General features: G+C 39.2%; 1 protein-coding gene across 7 annotated transcripts in view; it reads right to left on the reverse strand.

Moving 5' to 3' along the window:
* The window catches only part of slc12a7b (solute carrier family 12 member 7b), a 49248-nt gene extending 33524 nt beyond the window's left edge, over positions 1-15724 (reverse strand). For 5 of the 7 annotated variants that reach the window (XM_026361646.1, XM_026361645.1, XM_026361643.1 and 2 more), the window contains exon 1: positions 15405-15724. In XM_026361646.1, the coding sequence (XP_026217431.1) occupies positions 15405-15609 (205 nt within the window). In that variant the 5' untranslated portion in view covers positions 15610-15724. Of the gene's footprint in view, positions 1-1430; positions 1507-3468; positions 4049-15404 lie in introns of those variants that run through there. The other 2 variants (XM_026361648.1, XM_026361644.1) reach the window with 2 other exon arrangements.
* Between the last annotated feature and the right edge of the window lie 8618 nt (positions 15725-24342).

Consider the following 24342-nt stretch of genomic DNA (forward strand, 5'->3'; position numbering starts at 1 on the left):
CTTGCACTGCTCGTTGTTCTCACTATGGACCATGATTATGTTCGATTTGCTTTGATTTTTGTTCAAAACTGATGTGTTGTGTTTGCCTTTGTTAGCTTTAGCTCTTAGCTAGATGATCTTGTTAGTGAGGATCCCGTCCTCAGCCCCTGATGCAAGCAGTTCTTGGTTATAGTCCAGCAAAAGTTGGTGCCAGTCTGGAACCAGTTTTCCAGAATGAGAGCCAGTTCCTTGGCAGTGGAAACTCAAACAACTAGTTCAAAATTAAGCACTGGCTTTGAACCAGCCATGGAATTGGCTTAGTGGAAAAGGAGTTTGACAGGGTTAAAACCCAGTACCTTCTTGCTGTGAAGCCAGAGTATTACCCACTGTTCCCCTGTGCCACCCTCATAACTTCTGTGTGCCATTTATTCACAAGGTGCATCTTTGTGTAGCTTTGTCCTGACTGAGTTGGGTTTCTGAGTATAATAATGAGCTGAGGCACTAACATGGCCAAAGGGCTTACATTCAACATTGGGGAGTTTATATTAGAGGTCTGCACGGTACATTGGTCACCACCACAACATTTTTTAACATTATGTGCGCTCCTGCTCACCCACCCCACCCACTTCCATGGAGAATCTGATTTCTCTTGTCCAGTAGGCAAAATAAGACACACAAAGCATAAAGTTGATTAATCTAACCCATTTCTAACACATGATGAATGTTGAATGCTGAAATTTATATTTAAATATAATAATAAAATGTATTTTTTTTTTTTTTGGGTAAAATAAGCATGAATGCAATAAAAAAGATATTTAAATTTTTTTGTCACTTAACAATTTGCTTGATGGGTTTTGCACTCAAAATAACATAACTATACTCTCATGACAGATGAGCAATATATTATCTCATTAAGAACTCTACTCTATTTACACACAGTGATACCTACAGACATGACATTTCTACAACCACAACAAAACAATTTTTTTTTTTTAAAATGCAACTGGATCAAACACGCTGCTTAATCTCTCTCTGATTCACTGGCAATAAGTACAATAAGTCACGCTTATTTAATGTGATGTGATTTAAAGTGGAACATTTGTTACTTGTCCTCTAAACCACTGCAGTGCTGAGAATTTCTTTTTTAATTAAGTTTAGTTTTCTTCTACAGAAGATGTATTGTGACAGACTTGCCACAAACACTTTTACTACGTGTCAACAGTAAACCAGCTTATGGTTTGGATTTTAGTGGTTTGTCCTAAAATTGTGTAAGTGGAGTGCAGATTAAAAACAGCCAAGGTTCAGGCCAGGAAGCCTGGTTTGGTGACATTTGGTTATATTTGCATTTATGCGGCTGAACTGGGGGCAGTAAAACAGCCTCTGTTTCACTTTTACAGAAGAATAAGCTTAATTCCTTTATCATTCTTTATCTGTTTAATGATATCACTGACCTGGTGCTTAACCACCATTTGTCAAAACAGGTCATCCTCGTTGTGCATTCGTGAGATACAGGCTTAGCTAGGACACCTAAGATAAAAGGAGGGAAATACACAATGGCATATGGAATACAAAGAGCCCAAAAAAGGGAGTAAGACAGAGTTTGGATTTAGTGTGCATGAGAAGAACTGGAGGTTAGTACATTGCAGCAAGAGGGTGGGGTCTCACCTCCCCCCACTCAGCCAACAGGAAGCAAGCCAGAGGGATAATCAATAACACTGACTGCTATTAGACTCAGTCCTCTCTAAACAACATGCTACCAAGGACCCTTCCTAAGAAATCACACACAGCTGACAGATATAACCATTCTGTTCTCTCCCTCTGGTCCATGCAGCCTGTCTTATCATTTATCCATTCTTTAAATGTCAAGTTTTCACCAAATCAGAAAGACAAAACAAAGCATACAGATTTGGTAAGTTCTCCTGGTGAAGATATGCTTGAATCTACTGTAGATTACCTGTTGATTTTGTGTAGACAACAGTAGTACTTACGCTAAAACAGTGTCAGTTGAAACAAAATAATGTATGTGGTCCTGAAGCTTCTACAAGACAAGTTACAACACATAATCATGTGGCTTCAGATCCAGTGCATGGTCTTTGTGACTTGTCATCCCCTGCTCTTGGGTTATTGTTGTTGCTACAGCCTTTGTAAGAAAGAAATGGTTAAACAAACATGCACAAGGGAAACTAAAGCACGCCACAGTACAATATCCCGTAATTGCAGCTCCACACCAAAAATTAAATACTGGCAACTGATTTGATCAGCACCATGTGAAGTGCTGTAAAAGCAGCAACAGTCTGGCAAAAAAAAATTGACTGTTAGAGAGGAGTTTGTTAAATATGCACTCCATGACTCCTCTCAGCTGAATATTCTGACAAAAAAAGAAAAAACAGGGTGTTTATAAATGTTGATAGGTTGATATTAGGTTGACACAAAGTGGGGAGAAACAAGGCTAAGTTCGAAGTCTGATGTTAGATTACATATAGGATATATGTCCAGCTAGAATGAATAGTGCAAGACCTAAAGCTCTGTAAAAATGTCCCGATTGTCAGGAAAAATATATCCACATACTGGGGCAAAGTTTAGCCTGTTATCCACAGTGTCCACAAACCCGGTCTTCTACCAACTGTCAGCTTGGTAAACACAGGGTATACTGTACAATATATCAGGTTTTTGCAGACTTCCCATGCAATACACACACAGGTGTGTATTTTGTCTTTGTATAATAGTATTTACATAGGAATACAATATATACCATTCCTTAACAAAGACATAGTGTAAAAGTTTTGTTATCCTGTTTGTTACACACTAAAGTTCACCGCTGGGTCTTCAGAGGGTGAGTCATTTTGGATGTCGAATGTCAATGGTAATCAGCATGGAGAGATGGACTATAGGTGTGTTGTCACTGAGTTTGTTACTACAACAATAGAAAATGTGACAGTGTAATAATAGAATATAAAACAGAGCAGAATAGAATGGTAAGGCAAATGGCTCATTTAGAAAGAGGACCGACAAAGTGCACTGAATATCTAATATTTTGCTTTTAAAAAAATAAACCACAGATAACCAGGCAACATTTGGGATCTCGGGACGTAGGAGAGAGATTGGACCAAAGGGAAAATGTTGGTATGAAACAAATATTCATGTAATACTCGCCTGAGTGGCTGTAGCGTGTGAGGTAAACCCTCATCTCAGCAGCTGCTGGAAAACAAGCAAGCCTTCCCTAAAATTCCCTGTCTTTCTTACATATTATACACCCACACACGGCCCATAAACTGTTTTTTCTGAAAAGAGCAGGCAATGGTAACCCATGCAATAAAGCCAAATAAAGCTTGCACTGGATACTATAAGTAAAGTCTAGAACCTTTCAGAACTGCTTACTGTCTCTACAGCAAAGTAAAGTCGTGCTCCATCTTTCAAAAGCACACAGATTGGCTCATTTGTGTTAATCATCCACCTGATGGAGCTACATAAAACAACCTCTAACCTCACCTGTCGTGTCCTCCTCTTCCTCTTTCAGCATGTTGTTGTCATCCACATCCTCATCTTCGTTTCCATCTTTTGCCTCTCTCGTGTTGTCCTTCACCGGGACCACTGTGAAGTTGGTGGGCATTTTTACACCATGTGCTTCCTCTCAGCGTCTCGTTTGTCACACTCTTATCTTGTTCTCGGTTCTTCTCCTTTTGCCTTTCCGTTCTGCTTTTCTGTCTCTACCTCCGTCCAACACTCTTCTCTTGTTCTCAGCTGTTTGCTTTTTCACGTTGACTTGCTGCCCTGGTGTGCTTAACACTCCTGGACAGACGTCAGGTCTAACTTCTGAGTTTTTGTTCCTATCGCTAGGATTCCGCTGTACACCCATGTGACCCTGACCCCCCCGCTCTGACTGTCCAAATAAGGAAGAGCAAGACTGCCCTGCCCAGTGGACGCAGTACACACAAACACACACACTAGCAGAGAAATTACATGCTCATGAGTGTGTGAGAGCATATAAACTGCTCTCTGTGTGCCTGAGGTCAGAACCTCTGCCATGGAATGTTGCTCCGTCTCACACACAACAAAAGCCGGCAATGTCAGCTTTTGTTCAAAGAGAGGAGGAAGCCCAGAGCTGCACCACTGAGGAAAATATTCACACACACAGATACACAGATATACATTTCCTCACTTCCCATGCTGTGTTATTTGACCCCAACTGTTTAGTCAGAAGTGGGCAGGGCTGATTTAAAGACATATACAGCCATTCTTAACACACACACCTCTATGGACTAGTGCTAGAGAAATCAAAGCTTTCTGAATCACTGGATCAAATTGAACCAACTGTACCAAAAGAGATTTACTGTTTCGAAGCATGTGACACGGTCATAAAAGACAGCACATCTTTGATATTCCATTTCAGGGGTTGAAATAATCGGAGACACAGTCTGAATAAAAGCGATCCTTATGCTGTTATTAGTGTTATTTTGTTGAATAAAGTGTCTACGAAATCAGACCCCATTAAATTAGATACTAAGAAGTCTCTCTGATCTTTAAAATGACACATCTCTGATACAACCATGGCACACTGAATATTCATTGGAGTGGCCTAGAGTTGTGAAATAGACCACTATACCTCTGTTTTTAAAGGACAATACTGCTTCAAGCAGAACATCACTACTCTAGATGGTTAGCACAAGGGTATAACCATGCTAGCATACATGTGTTCAGCTACTTCTTCTTTTACTTTTGTGAATGTGCTGCACATACAATTAGAGATGAGGACAGGACACTGACATAGGCATAGTGAGAAACGAAAACTGAATCAGTGTCATGTTCAGGTTTTTAACTCTTTAGTGCAACCTCAGAAATGAATGTGTTATCAGATTCAAAGACTGAAAAAGTAGGATTTGCTTTATTCACCAAGACGTGTGTTCATTTATGGATCATAAATAAAGCCACCATAGAGTGTTATTGTTATTTTTTATTCACCGTTCTCCCATCCCAGTGTGTTTTCTCACATCAGTTATATAGCCTGTGTATCACCATCAATAAAAACTGCATTAAAATTGATACAAGGTTTTAGGTCATACCAAGTAACCAACACCCCTGTGTGATGGGAAATGCTAAAAGAAACATGACTGGAGGAGAAAAAAAGTCACAGTATGAGAGGCAGATATCCAGTACTAATGCTGCAGCCCTGGAGCCTCATCTGGCTGCTTAATATCTGGAGAGTTGCGCTCGCCCCTTTAAGTTCCCCAACATGATGACATACAAGATCAATACAGGCTAGGAAGAGCAGGGGGCTGCAGGAAACCCGAAGAGAGGAGGTGGAGCTGAAGACAAGAGAACTGAGCACAGAGATAGGCAGACAGAGTGACCAACCTACAGGAAAACACTGCATGTTTTGTAGCACTGTGAGTTAAGCAAGTCTTAAACATTATTACAAAAGACTGAGCCAGAGTAAGATTATTACTACTAGAAGTTCTAATTGAATAGTATTAAAATGTTTAAGCAGACTGCAGGTCAAGTTTCAATGAAAGATGGATGCAGTAAATGGGTGTGGTTGCAAGTATGGCACTGGATCCAGGCTACAGGCAAATTAAAGATATAGTGAACATGACTGGTGCCTACTACACTGTCTCAAACAACTACAATTTCTGGATTCCCAGGGAATGTTTCTATGCAAGGAAAGCATTTACCAATTCAGAGACAGAGGAACTGAATGTTCACTAATGGTGCTGCTGAGGTAACAAAGAACACTTCTCTACACCCACCCCAGTGACTGAGCAGTGATGTAATTGGTATGCACTGATTAAGTGTTCAGACAGTCATACTGTTCTCAGGGATCGACGGTGCATCCAGACCTGAAGGACAATTCTCCTTTTATGAGAGGTTACAACAATACATACTGAAAACTGGGATAAAATGCTGTGAAATAAACACTTTTCACTTTTTTCAGCTCATGTCTGATGCAATATTCTAATCAGTGTTTTTTTTACTGTCGAACACAGACACATCTATGGGGATCTAGCTGACCAGAATGACGTAATGTAAAAAAGAATTACAAACCATAGTAGAGAATTTAAAAAAATGATCAAACTACCAGTATTTATATTTATTATGGTTCACTGTCTGTGACAGCCATGGCTGGAGGTATTACGTTTTTTGGGTGTCTGTCTGTCCCATTCTTGTTAACATAATACCATAGGGGTTTCTTCAGAATTGGTATAAAAGTCCATGATGAACACATCAGATTTTAAAGATCAACAGCAAAGGTCACTGTGACCTCACATTCATCCACTGTGGTGAACACGACCTCTCAAGAATATCTTGGTGGGGACTTCAACAAGGGAATTCTTTCCCTTTTTTTTTTTGCACTCATATCCACTTGAATTCTAGATCAGCTAATTAGTTTCTGATGATTTCTTCCAAATGGCACAAATGTCCAGACACTCAATGTTGAAGTGATTAGATTTGGATGTTCAAGGTCAAAGTCACTCAGAACTCACATCTTTCCCATTTTCATTAACGCAATCACTAATGAACGCCTGAACACAAATTTATTACATGTGGCATAACATTTCCACTTAGACTCATGGATGAACTAATTAGATTATGAGTCTGGACGGAAATATAATGTATGTAACCCGTGATTTGACTTGGCAGAGGCATAAAACGGGGGAGACAAATTTAGCTCAGGAAGCTAGAAATTGAACTGAATGTGCATTTATGTTTCCTGTTTATGTAGTTCCAATCCGAAGATGTGTGAGGAATCGTTCTTGGCAGATGTGCATGAGCACAGAGTACTCTGCAGGTGTCATGACTTAGTATTATACTCACTGGCTGATCTAAGGTTTTTAAATATTGAAGATGAAGTCTGCAAAGGGTGTGTTCTTCAAAACACTAGCTGGATCCCCATTAAATTACACAGCCAAATACCATTCAAGATGCTCCACCAATATTTGATAGAACAATATTTCATGAGGATTAAGTAAAGCTATTTCATTGTATAGAAGTGATAATTTGATTAAAACAATAAAGAAAACACAGGTATTTTAATTTATTTAGTGTGGATCTAACTGGTAAAAGTCACCATTATAGATTAGTATTAGATTAATATTGTTTCAGTTAGTAGTCCACACCTATACCTTTCAAATGTCTTCGATCCAATGTTCGATCCATTCCAAAAATATTCAATATCATAAAACACACATAAAACTGAGAAAACTGGTCATGCAAAAACAAACAAACAAACAAACAAACAATAAAGGTTTATGTAAATTTTTACTGTACACAGATAGTCATGAAATTGTCTGCCTAGAAAATTGTTCTGTTTAACTAAACTTTTTCTCCATAGGCTCATATTTCCCATCCCAAAATAGGCATATTGATTCTACTAGGGAAGATGAGAAGAGGCCTCCCAAGGACACAAGAGGAGCCATGCTCTTTTTTTCCCACAATGGTGTGATATGTATCCAGGGCACCAACATCAGTTTTGAAATTTCTGGAAATAAAAGTCTGTTTACAGCAACTTTACATTTTTAGTATTCCAAGTAAACAACTACAGAATTTTGGTTTAATACAGACAAATTCAATATTTCCCAATTTTAAAGTATACAAATACTGATATAGTATTTAAATATAACTACAAAATGTTCTTTGGAACTGGAATAGTACCTGTATATTCTGACCAAACCAAGGTAGTCAGAAAACATCACTTTAAATGTCTATGACATTACCAGCCTGCTCAATAGCCAGTTAGAATACACGAAATCTCCACCAGTAGGTGGTAGTGCCCTCTGGAGGAGGAGGAAGAAAGGACAACTTCCCTGTGAGGCTCAATACACTGTGTAAACTGTGTAAAATAGATTAAACTTTACCTAAGTTTACCTAAGGCTAAAAGAAATCAAAGTGGCTAATGAGTAGAATATCATCTGTTTATCAAGTCATGTGAGTCTGGGTCATGATGTTTGTCACATGGCATCTTTCCTTTGCTGCATTACTTCCTCCTTTTCTTAAAACTGCAGTGAATGATATTTGACAAAGGCCAAAGGCGAGACAAAAGGAAACTACACTTTTATACACGATGATGTATAACATTATAAACTTTTATTAATCTAGGCATCTAAGCATAAAACTACATAAGATCCTCTTTTATATCAATTGCAATTGCTGCAAACAAGAGTATCTACCTGCAGTCATTTCTGTTGTAATTTGTTGAATGCAAAAACAATATTCTGCAGTAGTTTGGCTGATGTCTGGCTGTTTTTGAATTTTCACTAGTGTCTTCTCACCTCCCAAAGCTAAAAACTAATAGTGACACTCTGTTGCCCCCATTTGATCACACTCAGAAGTACACCGATTACACCACCACTAGCAAAATATGGTAATACTTTCTTCTGTAATTTATTCAAATGTAAACTAACAGGTCACAATGCAGTATTCAAAGACGCTCCGTTAAAAAAAAACAAGCAGTATTAACAGTAACCCACGTAATTAGGTGTAAACTGGAAAATGGAAACATCTTTCCTTTTTTTTTTTTTTTACAAGCACTGACTCAAGTGAAACTAAAGGGAAACAATGCCAGCCATCATATTCAGTCAGACTTTCCTAATTTCTGACTGTAAAATGGTGACTGAACCTTGAAGTTTCCTTTCTGAAACATTTCCATGACATTTGTTTATTGGTCAGTTAAGGAGACCTTAAGCTGCGCGTTGGAGGTGGGATTCTAAGAAAAATCTATATAATGAAGAGCTGAGGTGATGACAAATGACGGAAAGTTCCACTAATCACAATCAGCTCTGGGTAAACACCACTCTGAATGTTTTAAGGCCATATGAAAGTGATAATGACTTTACTGCACACATGGACAGAGGTGCCTCTGACATCTCAGGTAACAGCGCACTTGCCTTGTCATCCATTAAAAACTGTGTACGACACAACAACAGCTTCAGGGGATGTTTTCTACTTTTGGAGATCTCTTTGGGGTATTTCTTTTCATCCTTTGTAAATGTGGTTGCACCTGTAATCAGGGATCATTTTAGATCCTTCACAACTTAAACTAACATTACATTTCTAATTTTAGACCTGCATGTACATTAGAAACATGTTTGCTGCTCACATTTTAGATGAAACACACATATCATCTGCTTGCTAAAACTGAAAATAATCCTTCAGATTTTCACTTTTTGGTTTTCAGACAACTGACAAAGTTCACAGGAGAGTGGACAATGTGACCTAAAATAGTCCAAAACAATTCAGGGGATGTTTGTTTCAGTTTCAAGTCAATAGAAGGAAACAATGCTTATGTTAAAACCTTTGGAACCCTGCTTTCTAAACCAAGAGTTGTTAGGTTTTAGGAGCACTTAACTGGGTTTAAAAGTTAAGTTGGACATATTATGGAGATTGTAGTGGGTTCTCTTATGTTTCCTTTTATCTGTTAAAATGACAGGCACCTGGAAAATTGTCTCAGCTAGCGAGTATGTTGCCATGTCAGCTCAGTTCCTTTTTGGGCAGACAGTTCAGTAGAGGTCACGAATGACACTGGCTATAAGTGAACTTCCACTATCCGGGTTCCACCGGTGGATTTTGACCACAGTCATTTAGGCTTGTGACAAGGGGTCAGCAAGGTTATCCTTAAGCATTTCATTCAGAGACAAGCTGAACATGATACTCACACGAGGAGCTTCTCTACACATATCCGACATCTGATATCCACCAACACCACCACCAAGGAACTCCTACTACAATATGTGTAGTTGTCTTTTCTGTATGTATAAAAATTATACATAGATTTAATTTACAGAAAGGAGGCCTAACATCACCTCTTCATGTTTTTCATGTTGGTGATTTTAGTCTATGTATCGTAACGTAAATACTTTACCAGCTCCTCATGTAATTTAAAACTTACTTTACTTTTCTCAGACCTCTTCTGTCTTCATTTTTAAATAGCTGTAGTTATGGCAATACAAAAGATAATAAGTCCCAAATGACTCACAGTTAATGCTTTACTTAGCTTTTCACATACTGATGTACTGCTGACCAAGAGCTAGAAAACCCCATGACTTCTAACTCCCAGTGTACTGCACAGAACCTCCTGAGGAAAAACTGGTCATTTCGTTTTTCCCACAACGTCTGTTCACTGTCTACTCAGTAGCAGTGGCTTTAAGCTGCTGGTGTTATCAGTCTGACCACATGCATTGTGTGACCGAAATAAACACTAGCTGCACTTTTATGTACAGAGCCTGAGAAGAGATAAGAACATGGTTTCAGGTTGATTATGCCAGCGTTTCCATATCCACTGCATTGATTGACATTTCCTAAATAAAAAATGACAATATATGACAAATATCTGAAATTATATATCTTTGATTTATTTAAAAATTAAAGTTGTTTATATTTTTACCAGATTTAGTAGATTTTAAATTCCCAAACATACATATCAGTATTGAGGTACACATGTGAACCATATCTTGTCAACAACTGAAACCATGTGTCACACCTAATGATCAATTTCTGACTGTATAGTAAAAAAGAAAACAGGAGCAGCACAGTTAGCTCCTCTGCTGGACTTGAGATGATGATAAGCATCTCACCCTGTGTTTCAAAAGGACAACACAGGGTTATTTTTAAAGCCACTGATAGCTTGAGAAAGAGACATGGTATAACAGAGTACTACACATTCTGTAAAACTAATAAATGTGACAAAAAAAAGATAATATTTATGATACAGTGTAAAAAAAAGAAATGTGTGTATTGAATTAGCAATGGTTCACCTATGTAAACTCTAGAGACTTGCTTTTCACAACAGTTAATGCAGGATGTCAAAACAGGGATTTAACAAAGGATCTTACTTAACTGCTAAAAGGAATACTGCAGAATCTTTGAGTAGTGACCTCTTGATGAATTGTAAGATGTGAGCCATGTATCCCTGCATACTTCAGATCATGGCTATGTAAGTGTATTTACAGTTGAAATAGGCATTTGACAGGTTCCCGGGGCCTTTTTTAGGCATTTGCCACTTAGGCAGTCAACTAGGACACCAACAGTTGCCGAAAGAGAAATCATTGCTCCTGATCTATTTGTAGAATTATGCAAATATTCTGATGAATAAAATTACATTTGATAAAATACAATATTATGAAACATACATACATCTGGCAAAAAAATTCAGATTTAAAAAAGAAAGCTGAAAAAGAAGCTCATTAACAAATGTGCACAACAGAAAGGTCAAACTTACATTACCATTAATGGTTAATAAGGGATAAGTAAGCTCTAAAACTGCCCTTGAAACAATGTCTTTGAATGCATGGCATGAAAGCACTGCTGACATTTGAAAACAAACTAAGGTATTTTAAGGACTAAACTATGCCTATGATCCAAAAGAGGTAGAAAGTCCTCTGAAAAGCCTTGTGTGTGACCAGAAAATGGACACACCCCTCCTCCTAAGCGTTGCGTGTAAACAACCAGCAACTGGAACAAACATCCCATGCAGGGCTGGCAGAGGAAGCAGCAGACAGGGAGGCTGCACTGGAGCAGCAGCAGATATAGTGAATGCCAAGGGCCAGTTGGTGTCCATGTGGTGACTGCAGGACTCCAAATAAAGCAGAGGGCAGCAGATGATACCCTAGGTGTACATACTTTTTTTAAAACATGAATGCACTCAGTTGCATGCTAATTTAATGTTGTGGGGTGAAGACATTCTAAAGACCCACATTCACATGCTAATCCCAATCCATTCATACCGTCCCAACCTCAAATAATGATCAACGCCTATACCATGTTTACTTGATAACCTTTGCCTCCACCAGAATCTCTGAATTACCTTTCACATTAAGGTTATCTCCCCAGTTTGTGAAATTGATGCTTTTGAGATATGTTTGGAGCCAAAAAGTCAAGTAAAACATATCAAAACAACTACAGGCATTCATATAGGATAAAGGGGTACTCAGACTTTATTTAGATAATGTTCGTGCACTTGCAACACACATGCAGTTACTGGCATATTTTCATTAGACACATCCTGCCTGTTAAACTGCTTGATTTTTTTTTTTTTTAAATACCACACCCTTGTTTGTTACACAGGCTTTCCATAAAAGTATTTGTAGTACCCAAGCCCAAACCAAAATAGCTTTTATGATGTCATTAGGATTATTTTCTCTGACTTGACAGCCACATAAGACATCATGCAAGAGCTGACCTGTACTGTACACGGTATTGTAAAATCTGACGGATCTGTACCTGTCACTTAACGGTACCCAAAAACATATTGCAATAAAGTATTAAAAGGCAAAAGTAGAATTTCTTTCACTTTTAAATGTATTTGGTAGTAGTTCAAGATAATGGTTATGGTGATTAAGCAGTGGCACTGAACAGAAGAACCATATGACACTGCCTCAGCTGCTGCAGGTAGCATGTCATAGTTTTTCCCAACCTAGTTTTGTGCACTGAGTGACTGACAGGCTCTTTCTGCATACGCAGCATCAAGTTTAAATCCAACACCTTTTGTAGACTCCTGTGGAATGTTATTTATCTTTCACTGCCTGCATAATCTCCTATAAATCTTAATCATCTGTAGTATCCGTGGCAGGCAGCAGGGTGGACCCTCTGTGGTACCTTCAAACAGTATAATGTAATTTAACTATTAAAATATTATTATGAGACTTTACAGTATACAATATGTACTTTATATGTTGTCAGATTTTGGTTTGAAAGGCTTTAGGAGGAGGGAATGATGTGAAAACAACCACTATCATTCACAGAACAGTAAGTTCTTCCTTTTTCTCATTTCAACGACTTCATAACCACTGCTTCCTCTTTACAAACTTAGTTATTTACCTCACCCTAACGTTTCTTTTGCAATCTCATTAACACAAATAATACAAAGTCCCAGTCCCATCTATACTGTCAAATATATTAGCAATGTGTTTAATCACTTAATATAGTTTTCTAAAATACCTTTCCAATCTCTTGATCTAGAGAGCTCAATCATCAGTATACTGTGGTTGTCAAAATCTCTGTGGGCTTTAGATAACTGGAAAAATTTACTCTGCTCTGTTAAGAGTATTTAGGTCCGTCTGTCTAGGACTGTCTGCTGCTTGTTATTCTTCTTCCTGTGCTTCTTTTCTCTTTCCAATCATCCCAGCCGGTTAATGCAGATGACCGCGCAGCGTGAGCCTGGTGATGCATTGCGTTAAATTAGGTGACTTGCTTGGCCAACCTCAAACCTTCCACCTTTTTCCTCCTCCTGTTGAAGTCCTTTGTTAAGTTGGCAGTGTTGCAATTGTCTTGCTGCAAGATAAAGCTCCTCCAAATTAGTTTTGATGGATTGCTCTGTAAAATGACTGACAAAACACCTATCAATTCATCCTGGTGCTACCGTTATGAGGTATATCATTAATCAATATTATTGAGCATTTAGCAGAAGCAGATATGCAAGTTGAGCCATGTCATAACCGTGTGTGTGTATGTATGCCTCACCAAAACTTTACCACTGAGGTCATGTGAACAAACCCCGGTTCTTAGGGGTTCAAAACTCTGTCAGTGGTGCAACTGGGACCCATCTTAAACTAAACAACCTCAAACTCACTGTTACATTACTCCCTGCTACATTAAACACCAATTTATTTTAGGAGCTGAGTACAGTTTCACAAAAAGTGTGCTCTGATGCTTACCAATCAATCCATACAACAAACTGTCTATGCACACAGAAAGCCATCAGCACACTGCAATTTAGCATGTTTGCTTGGCCAGCATGCAGCCAATTACTGCACCAGCTTCTAACCCCCAACCTGTTGCTATAGAAGCACCTTGTTTATGAGCAACTGGTCGAGCAAGCCTCGAAACTAAAGACTAGAACCAAACTTTGAGATGAAAAGATCCATCACAATATCCAACAGATATCACCCACTGTCTATCAGCTGATGGTTAACAGAATCGTCTTTATTTCTTATGTCATTTGTTGGGATTTTGTAAAACCAATAAATAGCAGAAATTTTACTTTAATTAATTGAAGCAGCTAACTATGTTGCTGTTAGTGTTAACTCACTGTTACTTGCAGCAACAAACAAGTAGTCAAGATGAAAACAGCATACAAAACCCCCAAATCTACTGCCCAATTTATGACAAGAGTGACATGTGTACAAATTACTGTACATGTTTTTTTTCTCCAGCCATTTTAGCAAAACTTTGCTGAATACTAAATATAAACGATTTAGTTTGATGATTCTGACAAAGAATAAGACTAAAGCTTGTGGGTTGATTGTCTAACCACACCACTACTTGCATATAAAGTCAAGGAGGCAGTAGACATGAGGCCAGAATCAAGAGAGGCAGGAATTGAACCAGCAACACTGGGGTTTGTAGACCACTGCTCTTACCACCTGATCCAGTCGCCTCCCCCTACTATGCAGAGTCTTTAAAGATAATGTAAAAGCGTTATCTGTCTGTGAGCAATAGGGGCTGTGGTCTGCAACAACAAAAACACCCACATCAGGATGACCACACCCAGCCGGCTCAGATCTTATTGGCCTTTACTACAAGTTCATGACAAAAAAAAAAAAAAACTTCATCACTTCATTGCAAGTAGAGCACATACCACAGATGTGGACTCTTTCAAGAAACCAGGTGTTAATCCAACAACAGTCAGCAAGTAAAAAAAGCCATGCTTACCATGAGCAACTTGACAGCATGAATAACAGTGGTATTGCCGACTTAGTACTGCACCACTACTGAGACATAGTATAGACATCCACTGCCCACTTTTAGGTGTCCATCCCTATTTTCATGCCGGATAGGAACTTACTTGTAACTCTATACTGCAACTTACACTAACTTACCTATGTGAGACTACGTTTGTTATAAAATATAACTGTTTTGCCTCAGGTACTGTGAATACAGTATACACACAGGATGCCAGGTGTCAATTACACTGTGTGCCAAATGAAACCCTAATTATTAGGTTGGGGAATATGATTAACAATGCAGATTATCGTTGTCTAATAACAGTTCTTAGTTATTAGTGTTAGGAATAATTTTAAAAAGTTTATTTGCTTATTTCAGTATAATGTGTAATGTGGAGTCAGTCCTGCAGTAGTTGAACATTAGGAGCTGCAGAAATAGATGTGGAGAGCCTGAGTGCCACACTGACACGCAGCTCTGACTGGATATTTTAGGAACATGTTGGCTATTTGTCGTGAAAACGAACATATTTCATTCTCTTGACCAACAGCGCTGATTACTGACAGCTCACATCATAAGACTTCCTTCAAAGTATAGGTATTATTAGAAATGTGTGTAGTGGAGTTAAAGAAGCTGTTAAAGTCGCGCTGCGGTCACGTCGCTGAATTAACGCTACGTTACCACAACACCGCGCGCACCACGGAAGATAATAATCCGCTGGTAAACAGATGAGATTAGAAGTGGGACACGGAGTTGGTAACGGACAACTGTCTTACCGTACTTGTTGGGCTCTCGGTTGTATTTCAGGATAGGAACCGAAGCTTTTGGGTCCTGCGGCTCGAACACCGAGTCCTCCTCCGACTCCTTTTCCTCCACCCCGGCGCCGCCGCCGGTGTCCGAAGCCGGGTCACTAACAACCGCGTTTGACTGCTCCCTCTCCCCTCCGCCGTCAACCGGCACTACCACAAATCTTTCCCCCATGTCCCTCCTTCTCCTCCTCTCTTGTTACGCTTTTGGTGGAAGGACCACACGCAGCCCGGTGCAGCTCTGCCGGGTCTCACTCGACAAGGCGAGCCGACGGGAGAGCGCACGACGACGGACACACGCTCGAGTGCCGATCGGAGGATGGATTATAGTACGGGCGCGCCCACCCCCGTCCGTCGCTCATTGGCCGAGAGGGCCAAGGAGCGCTGTCAATCAACTCCAGAAGCAAATCAGACTGGTTGAAATTTAATTGGAAATGAGCGGGTTGTAAAACGTGCACCAACTTTTCCTGTGATCGTTGACAAGACAACATCATTCAGTCCAAACAGATTGCTTTAAAACGACATAGGCCTACATAACCACATATTTTACAATTGTATCGTTTATTTATTTTAGTTTGAAATCGTGGCCAAGTAGCAAAACTGTGCAATTAAACAGATGCCAGTCTTAAATAGAGCCCTGCTGTCATAAGGGAGCACATGTAGTGGCATGTCACACAACAAAGTCATTACCAGCTTGTTTAAGGGTTTCAAAACGACGGGCTAATTAACACTCTCTGTGAAACAATAAATTATTCTAATTTAAAAAGCAGTGATGCTGACACCTCACCATAATAACCTTGGTATTTTACAGCCTAGACCAAATAGTTTGTCAATAACTCAGGATAGAATTACCTCTCATGTTTCCCAGCAGGTTTTGGGCCATAGATTATATTGTGACAGGTCTCAAAATTGTTGACTGCTAACCAGGAGATAAATTAAGAGCTTGCCATGTTTGGAACTATATTGTATGTCTTTCAGTCTAATTAATCAAAACATGCTGCACCTTTGCAAAAGAAAAAAAAGAAAAAAAGTTTTAACCAACATATCTGCTTTAAATCAAGTTTCTGTTGAACTGCTGGAAAATTCAAAATGACGCGCAATTTTATTTATGGCTCCTACAGTAGGGCAAGGACGTATCTGCTCTCTGAATTCAAAGGGAATCCATTCACAGTCGCTTAAATTGGGTTGGAAACACAACCCTGCTGTTGGGGTTGGAATCAGACCACAGAGAGACACCCAGTCATTTGTAGTTGTTTTGTGTCTCTGTTAGTGTAGATAGATTCATTAAAAAATATTTAAGGTTGTTTATTTGACATCGGTTTATTACATTGAATAAACTAATTAATAATTAATAGTTCTTTATTTCTAATAAAAGAGCTTTAAACTGGAGTCTTTCAGTTCCATTCTGAGTTTATTTATATTATTATACTTATATATATGATATATATATATTTCATTAATGTAAATGCTCCCCCATTCATAATTTTCTAAAGCCCCTCTCGATTGTTCTATATCCAGTACAACCCGTCTAATAGACTGCAATGTCAAGCAGCCACTTCCTCTTCAAGCTTCTCAGATTGCATGTAAACCAAATCAAATCATCGGCCATTTATGTTTTAACCGTGTAAAACTCCTTAGGAGAGAATATTCTGGATGAACTCCAGGAGACCACTCAGAGAGTAATTGCTTGAAGACTGTTACGTGGACAGCTAAAATAGACAGCTGGCAGGACAGTTGGATGACCGAGGCCTGGGGGGTTAAGTGGGGGTGAAGTGGTGATTTCGGGGGTGGGGGTGTTTACGTAAGTAGTTAAAGTCAATTCAGTTCACTTTGTGATTAAATACAACAGAAGAGTCACCATGAAGTGCATTAATACACAAAGTTCAGTTTACAAATGAAAGTCAGCGCAGTTTTTTAATACTGTACATATTTGTAATGTACTTTTCTCAATGTGAACGCATGAAAGCTGAAAGGGTGGAGGCATCTGACACAGGGCGTGAGACCGAAATAGAGGGTTGACAAAGTAAATTGTAATCCTCCATGTCCATGTTGTTTTACTCATCGGCAGCTAAACTCATCACCCCGGTTCAGAAGGACTTGCGGGCTGGACAAAATGAAATGCAGATTACTCTCCCGAGCTGTGTGAGAACAGATGTGACCTCTGGGGCACTGCCACAGCTCCAAGTGTTCAGGGTGACCGATGTCAGCCTTCATCTTTGCCTTTCTTAGTGCACGGTCCCTTCTGCAGAGAAATTCAATCATGATTCTGATATAATAATATCTAACTTTCTATTTTTATTTCTATTTTTAATTTTCTCTGACAAATAACCTCAAAATACTGCATATCAGCAATATATTATGAGCTGTAATGATTTCTTTTTAAATTAGCTCATATGTTTGGACTTTCACCTGTATATGTCCTAGTTATGATGTAAATTGAATTAAAAAGACACTTAGATCTGTCATTAGCTACGCTGTTATTACATCAGTTGACCACAATATGCTTGACTTACAGTACTAGAAAAATGGATCCTCTCAGCCTACCTTGTTGTCATGGGCGGTGTCCTCTGGGAGGGAACTGAAGAAACTGTGGAGCTGTTGCCAGGGTGCTTGAATCAGATACTCCTTCTTGACCTCACTTTTTGTTGTAGCAGTGACAAGTGGGGAAAGTTGTGACATGATTTGTAGTCCTGCCCTGAAATCCTTCCACATCTGTTGAGGTTTTTGTTTAATGTTCCTATCATTGTAGTTTTATGTTTGTTTGTTTTTTTGAAGCTGGGTATTTTCTCAGTATTGACTTCAGTCTTCAAGAGTGCAGATAACCACATCTAAGACAAAAATCACAAATTATTGTCTCACACAACCTATTCATGTTACAGCTATGCAGCTTTTGGGACTTAAGCTGGAATTAAGATGTGACTCCATCAATCAACCAACTCCTCTCTGCCAGCCTAAGCACTCTGTGCTCTGCTACTCTGATTGGTTAGAAGGGTGAGCCCTGTTTTTAGCTTTCAGACTGTTCAACAAGTCTGGGTTGAAAAAGACTTTGACAACACGCTAACATGAGTTTTGGTGCAATTTTCTTCAAAAACAAGTTGGAATAGTTGTATACTGTAGCTTTAACGTCACGAACAACCTGTGCTTTACTCCTCTATATTTCCAAATCTAAAGTGGTGGGCAGTTACACAAAGCTCTCCCAGCTCCTTGTTTACATTTCCTCCATGGCATTTACTGTAAGGCACTCAGTCACTGGCTCCTTGAAGTCTGCTTCAGCTGCGGAACCAACGATGCATGCACGCATGGAGCATATGTGGGTCAGCGCTATATTACAAAAAGAGAGCTTTTATTCTGAAATAAGCCCCCTGCTGCTGTGTCATTGTGCTGTCCCTGTCACAACAGACTGTGCAGGGTCATCAGTGGAGCATCCATGGTTCTTGGTTCTGTAGTCTTACACAGATTTCACAATGGGGAACAGGATTGTAAAAGTGTACAGAGATGCTTTGAGGGCCCAGCTGCCACACCCAGATCACACTTTTACAGTCGTACAAGCTTAAACTGCTGTTTATTTATGAATGTGCTTGTGCACAATTCAAACTTGTCAACTGTGGCTTCTATAACAAAAGAGATAAATAGATATATAATGTGATGGCTTTGTAAAACAACTGAAATAACATAAGAACATGAACAATTATGGATTTTTTATATTTGGAATATATGTTCATAACTGTTTCAAAGACATTAGCATCCATCCATCTGGTGATGAAGATGTCAACGTAACTTTAAACCTTTGTATGAATGTGTAAAACAGACACTGTGCAACATGTACACATGTCTTAATTGACTAACAAATAACAATTGGAATCAGTTTTTAACACGTTTTTTTAGTGATCTTTCAAGGAATAAATGTAAAAAATGCCAAATATTTTCTAAGGCAAGCTTCTCAAATTTGCTGCTATTGCCATTTTTAAATACTTATTTTTTAAAATACTTATTTAGACTGATTAATCAATTAAACAAAATAATAATAATAAGTGGCAGATGAATCAATGATGAAATCAATGATGATTTGCAACATTATCCACACTAGAAGGAATGATAGGAATCAGAGGTGTAGTGGAAAACAGACTCCACAGGGGGTGAGAGGCTGAAGCTGAAAGGGTATAATTATAGAAGAGGTAGAACAAGAACTTGTTTTTGTCTGCGTGCAGATGGTACATTATGTGTAACAAGATCCCACGGGTGGCACTATTCATAAGGGACGCGTGAACGACTAAGAGACACTGGGAATATAAGTACACTTTACATCTGGACTTGTGTCAAAGTCACATTGTGTGTGACAGCAACAGTTTGCAGAGTGTGTGCACAGCTGGTGTGAGTGTGCTGTCAGTGACTGCCGGGCAGCTAAAAATATAAAAGATGTCACATCTACCATGATGCAGACAAAATAGATGCAGCCTTGATGTGATTTGGTTTGGATCCTGTTCTCTCTCCTGCTTTGCCCTTCAGACTCTTTTTTTTGTGGATGCAGTGATAATATACTGAATTTACAAAGTTATTATTGGGACAGATTTTTGTTGGAACCTCATATTTTTGTTTTAGCTGTTATTTCTGTTATTCTTTGTGCAGATTGAACTAGTTGCGTGGCCTAAACATCATGACAGAATTACTGTCATAATGTTAGGTTGTTTAATGTCATTATATCATATTACAACACACCCATACGGCCCCAGATTCAGCGTGTCAGATTTGATGCCAATCAGCCAAGCAGTGGGGAAAACACAAGTGCTTAAAATGAGAGTGATATGTGGTCTCACAGTGCCCTCTGCTGGGTTTTATGTTCACACGTCTCTCTTAATGTTGGGTACACTCCTCTGAGATGGATTTCTCCCCCTGAGAAAGTCAGGTACTGAAGTTCTAAAACATTACTCAGATATGCACAGATTCACTTTGAGCAGATACAAAAACACCTCGCAGTAATATTCAAACACCTCCCTGTTGCACACCTCCAACTCCAAATGATAAAATGCTAGGTAATGTGGCCCTGCAGTGTCTCTTGCTGCTTATGTGTGCAGTGATGATGAGATGAAACATGTAACCTTCTCTCTGTTTGTTCAACCTTATGCTGCTACTCTGTTGGTGTTTTCTTCCCACCTCTGCCATAGTACACAAACTCATTTGTTGTTGTTGTGTGTTGAGTTGGTGTCTCTGAACAGAAAGAATATTTGTGCTTTTTACATAATAGTGACTACAGTGCTCAATCAGACATAAGATTCACCAGTTATGTGTATGTGCATATCTGAAAGGGGTTTAAAGGAAAAACTACTTTTTAATTCAGTCTTAATTATGGCGGAGCTGAGAAGTTAAATATATTTTTAAGCTATTTATTGTTTTGAGTGATTGATCATTTACTGAGCAGTGATGGGGAAGCTGGCATCTGGAATAACACAAACCTCCCTGTTTCCCTCGCTGCAGCTTGCCCTTCACTCGCCCTCTCGTCCTGCCTTGCCCCTCGCCCTTCTTATCTACCCCAGCCTGGACTGGCCGGATACATGTTACAGCTGCTGACTCAGTAACACATTCCCAGCAATGACCCCAGCGTATTTATTTCAGTGACAGGGTATTTTTACATTACCTAATGCAACTCAGCTAAAGACAACTATTCCTGTCTGCTTCATTATTTGCACATCGCCCTCAGTAATGAAAGTATAGTAACATAATCAGCTGTTTCTACAGTTTTGTCTCTTTTTATCAAAAAGAAGACAAAATCTAATCCATCGGGGACACCGTTTATCAGGGGACACACGTGTGAGGACATTCACACCTTTAAACCCTGTGTCTTTGTCTCCGTCTGTCTCTCGCTGTCTCTCTTCTGTGTGTGTTTTGCAGGGTCTGCCTGTATGAAGTTTATTCTCGCCGTGGGGGAACATTCTTGAGAAGTGAACACAGAGGAACGGCATAGTCGGCATACCAGCAGGGACACACGTGAACATGCACCCATCTGACTACAGGCCTGTACATGCACACACAAAAATGCTTTGGACACATACTTGCTGGATAAGGGGCAGACTTGTTGTCATAGGATGTTTTGTTAAACTCGAGATAGATCACCTTGACCTTTTCCCCTTTAGGGAGTACTTTAAGTTCATTATACATATTACATATACATATTTTCTCTCTTTACATGCAATACTCACTTATTATTAGCTCAAGTTCATATAAACTGCTACCAAAGACATCTAACAGAAGTGAGGCTGTGTTTCTGGACATTTGACGAATCGCAGCATCAGGTAAATATGAATCCCTTCAGGCCTTCACTCATGTTTAAAAAGATCTGTTCACCATGAAACTATCTACCTACTGTAGGTCATTGCCAAGTTTCTATTCATTTTCTTTCTGCACACATTTCTGTTTTCCAACTTTATCACATAAACCACCTGCCAAAATCCAGAGTTTTAAAAGGTGTATGCCACTGGATCAATAGCCTCACTATTCAACATTTACAGCTTTGTGTATTTTGGTCGTGTACTGGGGATTACACAAAATATTGTGAATAGTCGATGCTCTGTGTTGTTGTTGGCGCTGTTAGTGCCAGAGCACAGTGCCATAAATGTCTGTTGTGTTTGCCTGTTTGTGCGGAACTGTGCACAGAACAGCTTTGAAAACAGTATTATTCTTCTACTAATTCTATACTGTAACAATAAAGATGATAAAATACAGAATTTTGACAAAAATAGTGATAAGTCTAGTTATATGATTTACAATGTAAGATCAAGACCAGACGAGATACCAGACCAGCATGCAGCGTAAACCATCTCATTAAAATAGATAAATATATATTACTTCAATGTTATTATCAGAATACTAGAATTGATCAGTAGTCTATGTTGTAGTCCACTTAACCCAGTGTTGATGGTAATAACTGTTATTTTCCTCTGATCTGACATTTGTCTGTTAAAGAGGGAAGAATCCAGACGAGACAAGAAGAACAAAGACAACAACAGACTCATGTGCTGCAAATTTACAGCCAGTTTGATGTCCTGCAGATTATCCTGTGTGTTGTCACTCACACACACCCAGCAGGAATACACGACAAGAGAAACAAGAGAAAACAAATTGAAACTAAGACCAGATGCAAGAGGAGAGGAAACACTGTGGCTCTTATTTTACAAAGATAAGTATACTCTACATTTATCCTGTCTATTCATGGTAACCACATAATTATTATGATATGGTTTATATAAGAAATATATATTTATGAACCCACATATATACATTTATGTCACATAACATAATAAAAGAAAATACATATTGGAAAGGAAAAAGTGTAACCATGATAACAGAGAAATTATATACATTGATAAAAATAAAAAAAACATGGCTTCTTTCTTATATTCAAAAAATTATAAAATATTACACTTTATTCATCCAACAAATTCCTTTATAGCAAGATATATAAGAGGAACTCCACACCAGTATTATTCATTAACGGGTTTGCAAGCTCTGCTTGTTGATGTGCTAACTTCCACCAGTGGGTTAGGTACAGACAAATGCATCTTTACTTAACCACTAAGAAAATTATAAAGTTGTGAGGTGTGGGCCATTTGTTCTCATAGTCATTTAATCCATCTTTAATATTAAATGATTAAATAAGTCATTATTCATTCAGGTCATTAAATCATGGAGGGGAGACTTGGAACTCAGCTACTGGACATGTGGTCTAATCATACTTTCCCTTAGTGCTGCTGTTTTAACTCTTAGTGCTTTTTTTACACACCACCAGCAATACTGTTGCTGTTTTTCTGATCCATCATTGTATGATGCGTATGTGCGAGAGGATCTCAAACAGGATGCGGAACTAAACTGTCAGCTCATTCAAACATATGTGACATTTCCATTCCCAAGTCGCACTGAGGGATTCACACCAAGGCTTTAATGAATGGGTTTTAATCATCCATCTATGGCCACTGATGAATGATAGAAGGGGAAGCACAAACTCATTAAGGAAAGATGCTGGATTCTTCTTCTGCCTTGCCTTTAGGAGAGAAGCCTTGGGGACATTTCCTCCACCTACCTGTGATGTTTCCATCTGGGAGCCTCCTAACTCCTGGTTCCTTCCATGACCAGTCTGCTCAAGGCTTGGTTCCAGCTGCAGTCCCCTGCCCTCACCCCAAGATCTGCTCAAGCCCTGGTTCCAACTCTAGTCCGTGCCACCACCCCCTGAGTCTGACGCTGCCACTATACGTCTTTTTCCAACCCTTGGCTGCACTGACGCCACCACCTTGTCAGTTTCTGTTCCTGCACCGGGCCGCGTTGACACGACGCCACCTTCTGGTTTCAGTTCTTGCTCCTGTCTTGTGCTGTTCCCTGCTTGGACCAGTTATGTCTTCAAGCTTCATCCACACACTGCCTGTTTCCCGGCTCATGTTTCTCTGGTCTCAGGACTCTTAGACTGTTTCATGCCTAGTCAGTTCTGTAATATGGATCATGGACCAACTTTTTGTTTTTCTGTCTGCTTTCTTGGGTTCTAGGCTCAGGTTATTTTTTTCATGTTGCTTTTACTTATTCTTTGTCCAAGCCTTGTAGCCTCAGCTCAGGTTCACCTTCTTTATGTCATGCACTTCAGTTTTTTTTCAGTTTTCTTCAGTTTGCTATGCCTTCATGTAAGTTTAGTATGTAAGTTCGCATTTATATTTTCATCTAGTTCTGTTATATGTATGAATTTAAAAGGAAAGCACACAAACACCAAATCATAGTAAAGGAAGATTTACTAATCTTTTAAAAAAAACAAGTAGGCAGCACTGGTGGAGATGAGACTGGGATGGTGAGGAGCAGTGTAGGTAGAGGGGGCCTCCCCTCTGACAGGTAGCGCTGGTTCCGGATCTGGAGACATGAGGAAGACTGTGTGGTA

Source organism: Anabas testudineus, chromosome 2 (genome assembly GCF_900324465.2).
Source record: "Anabas testudineus chromosome 2, fAnaTes1.2, whole genome shotgun sequence".
NCBI classification, from domain to species: domain Eukaryota; kingdom Metazoa; phylum Chordata; class Actinopteri; order Anabantiformes; family Anabantidae; genus Anabas; species Anabas testudineus.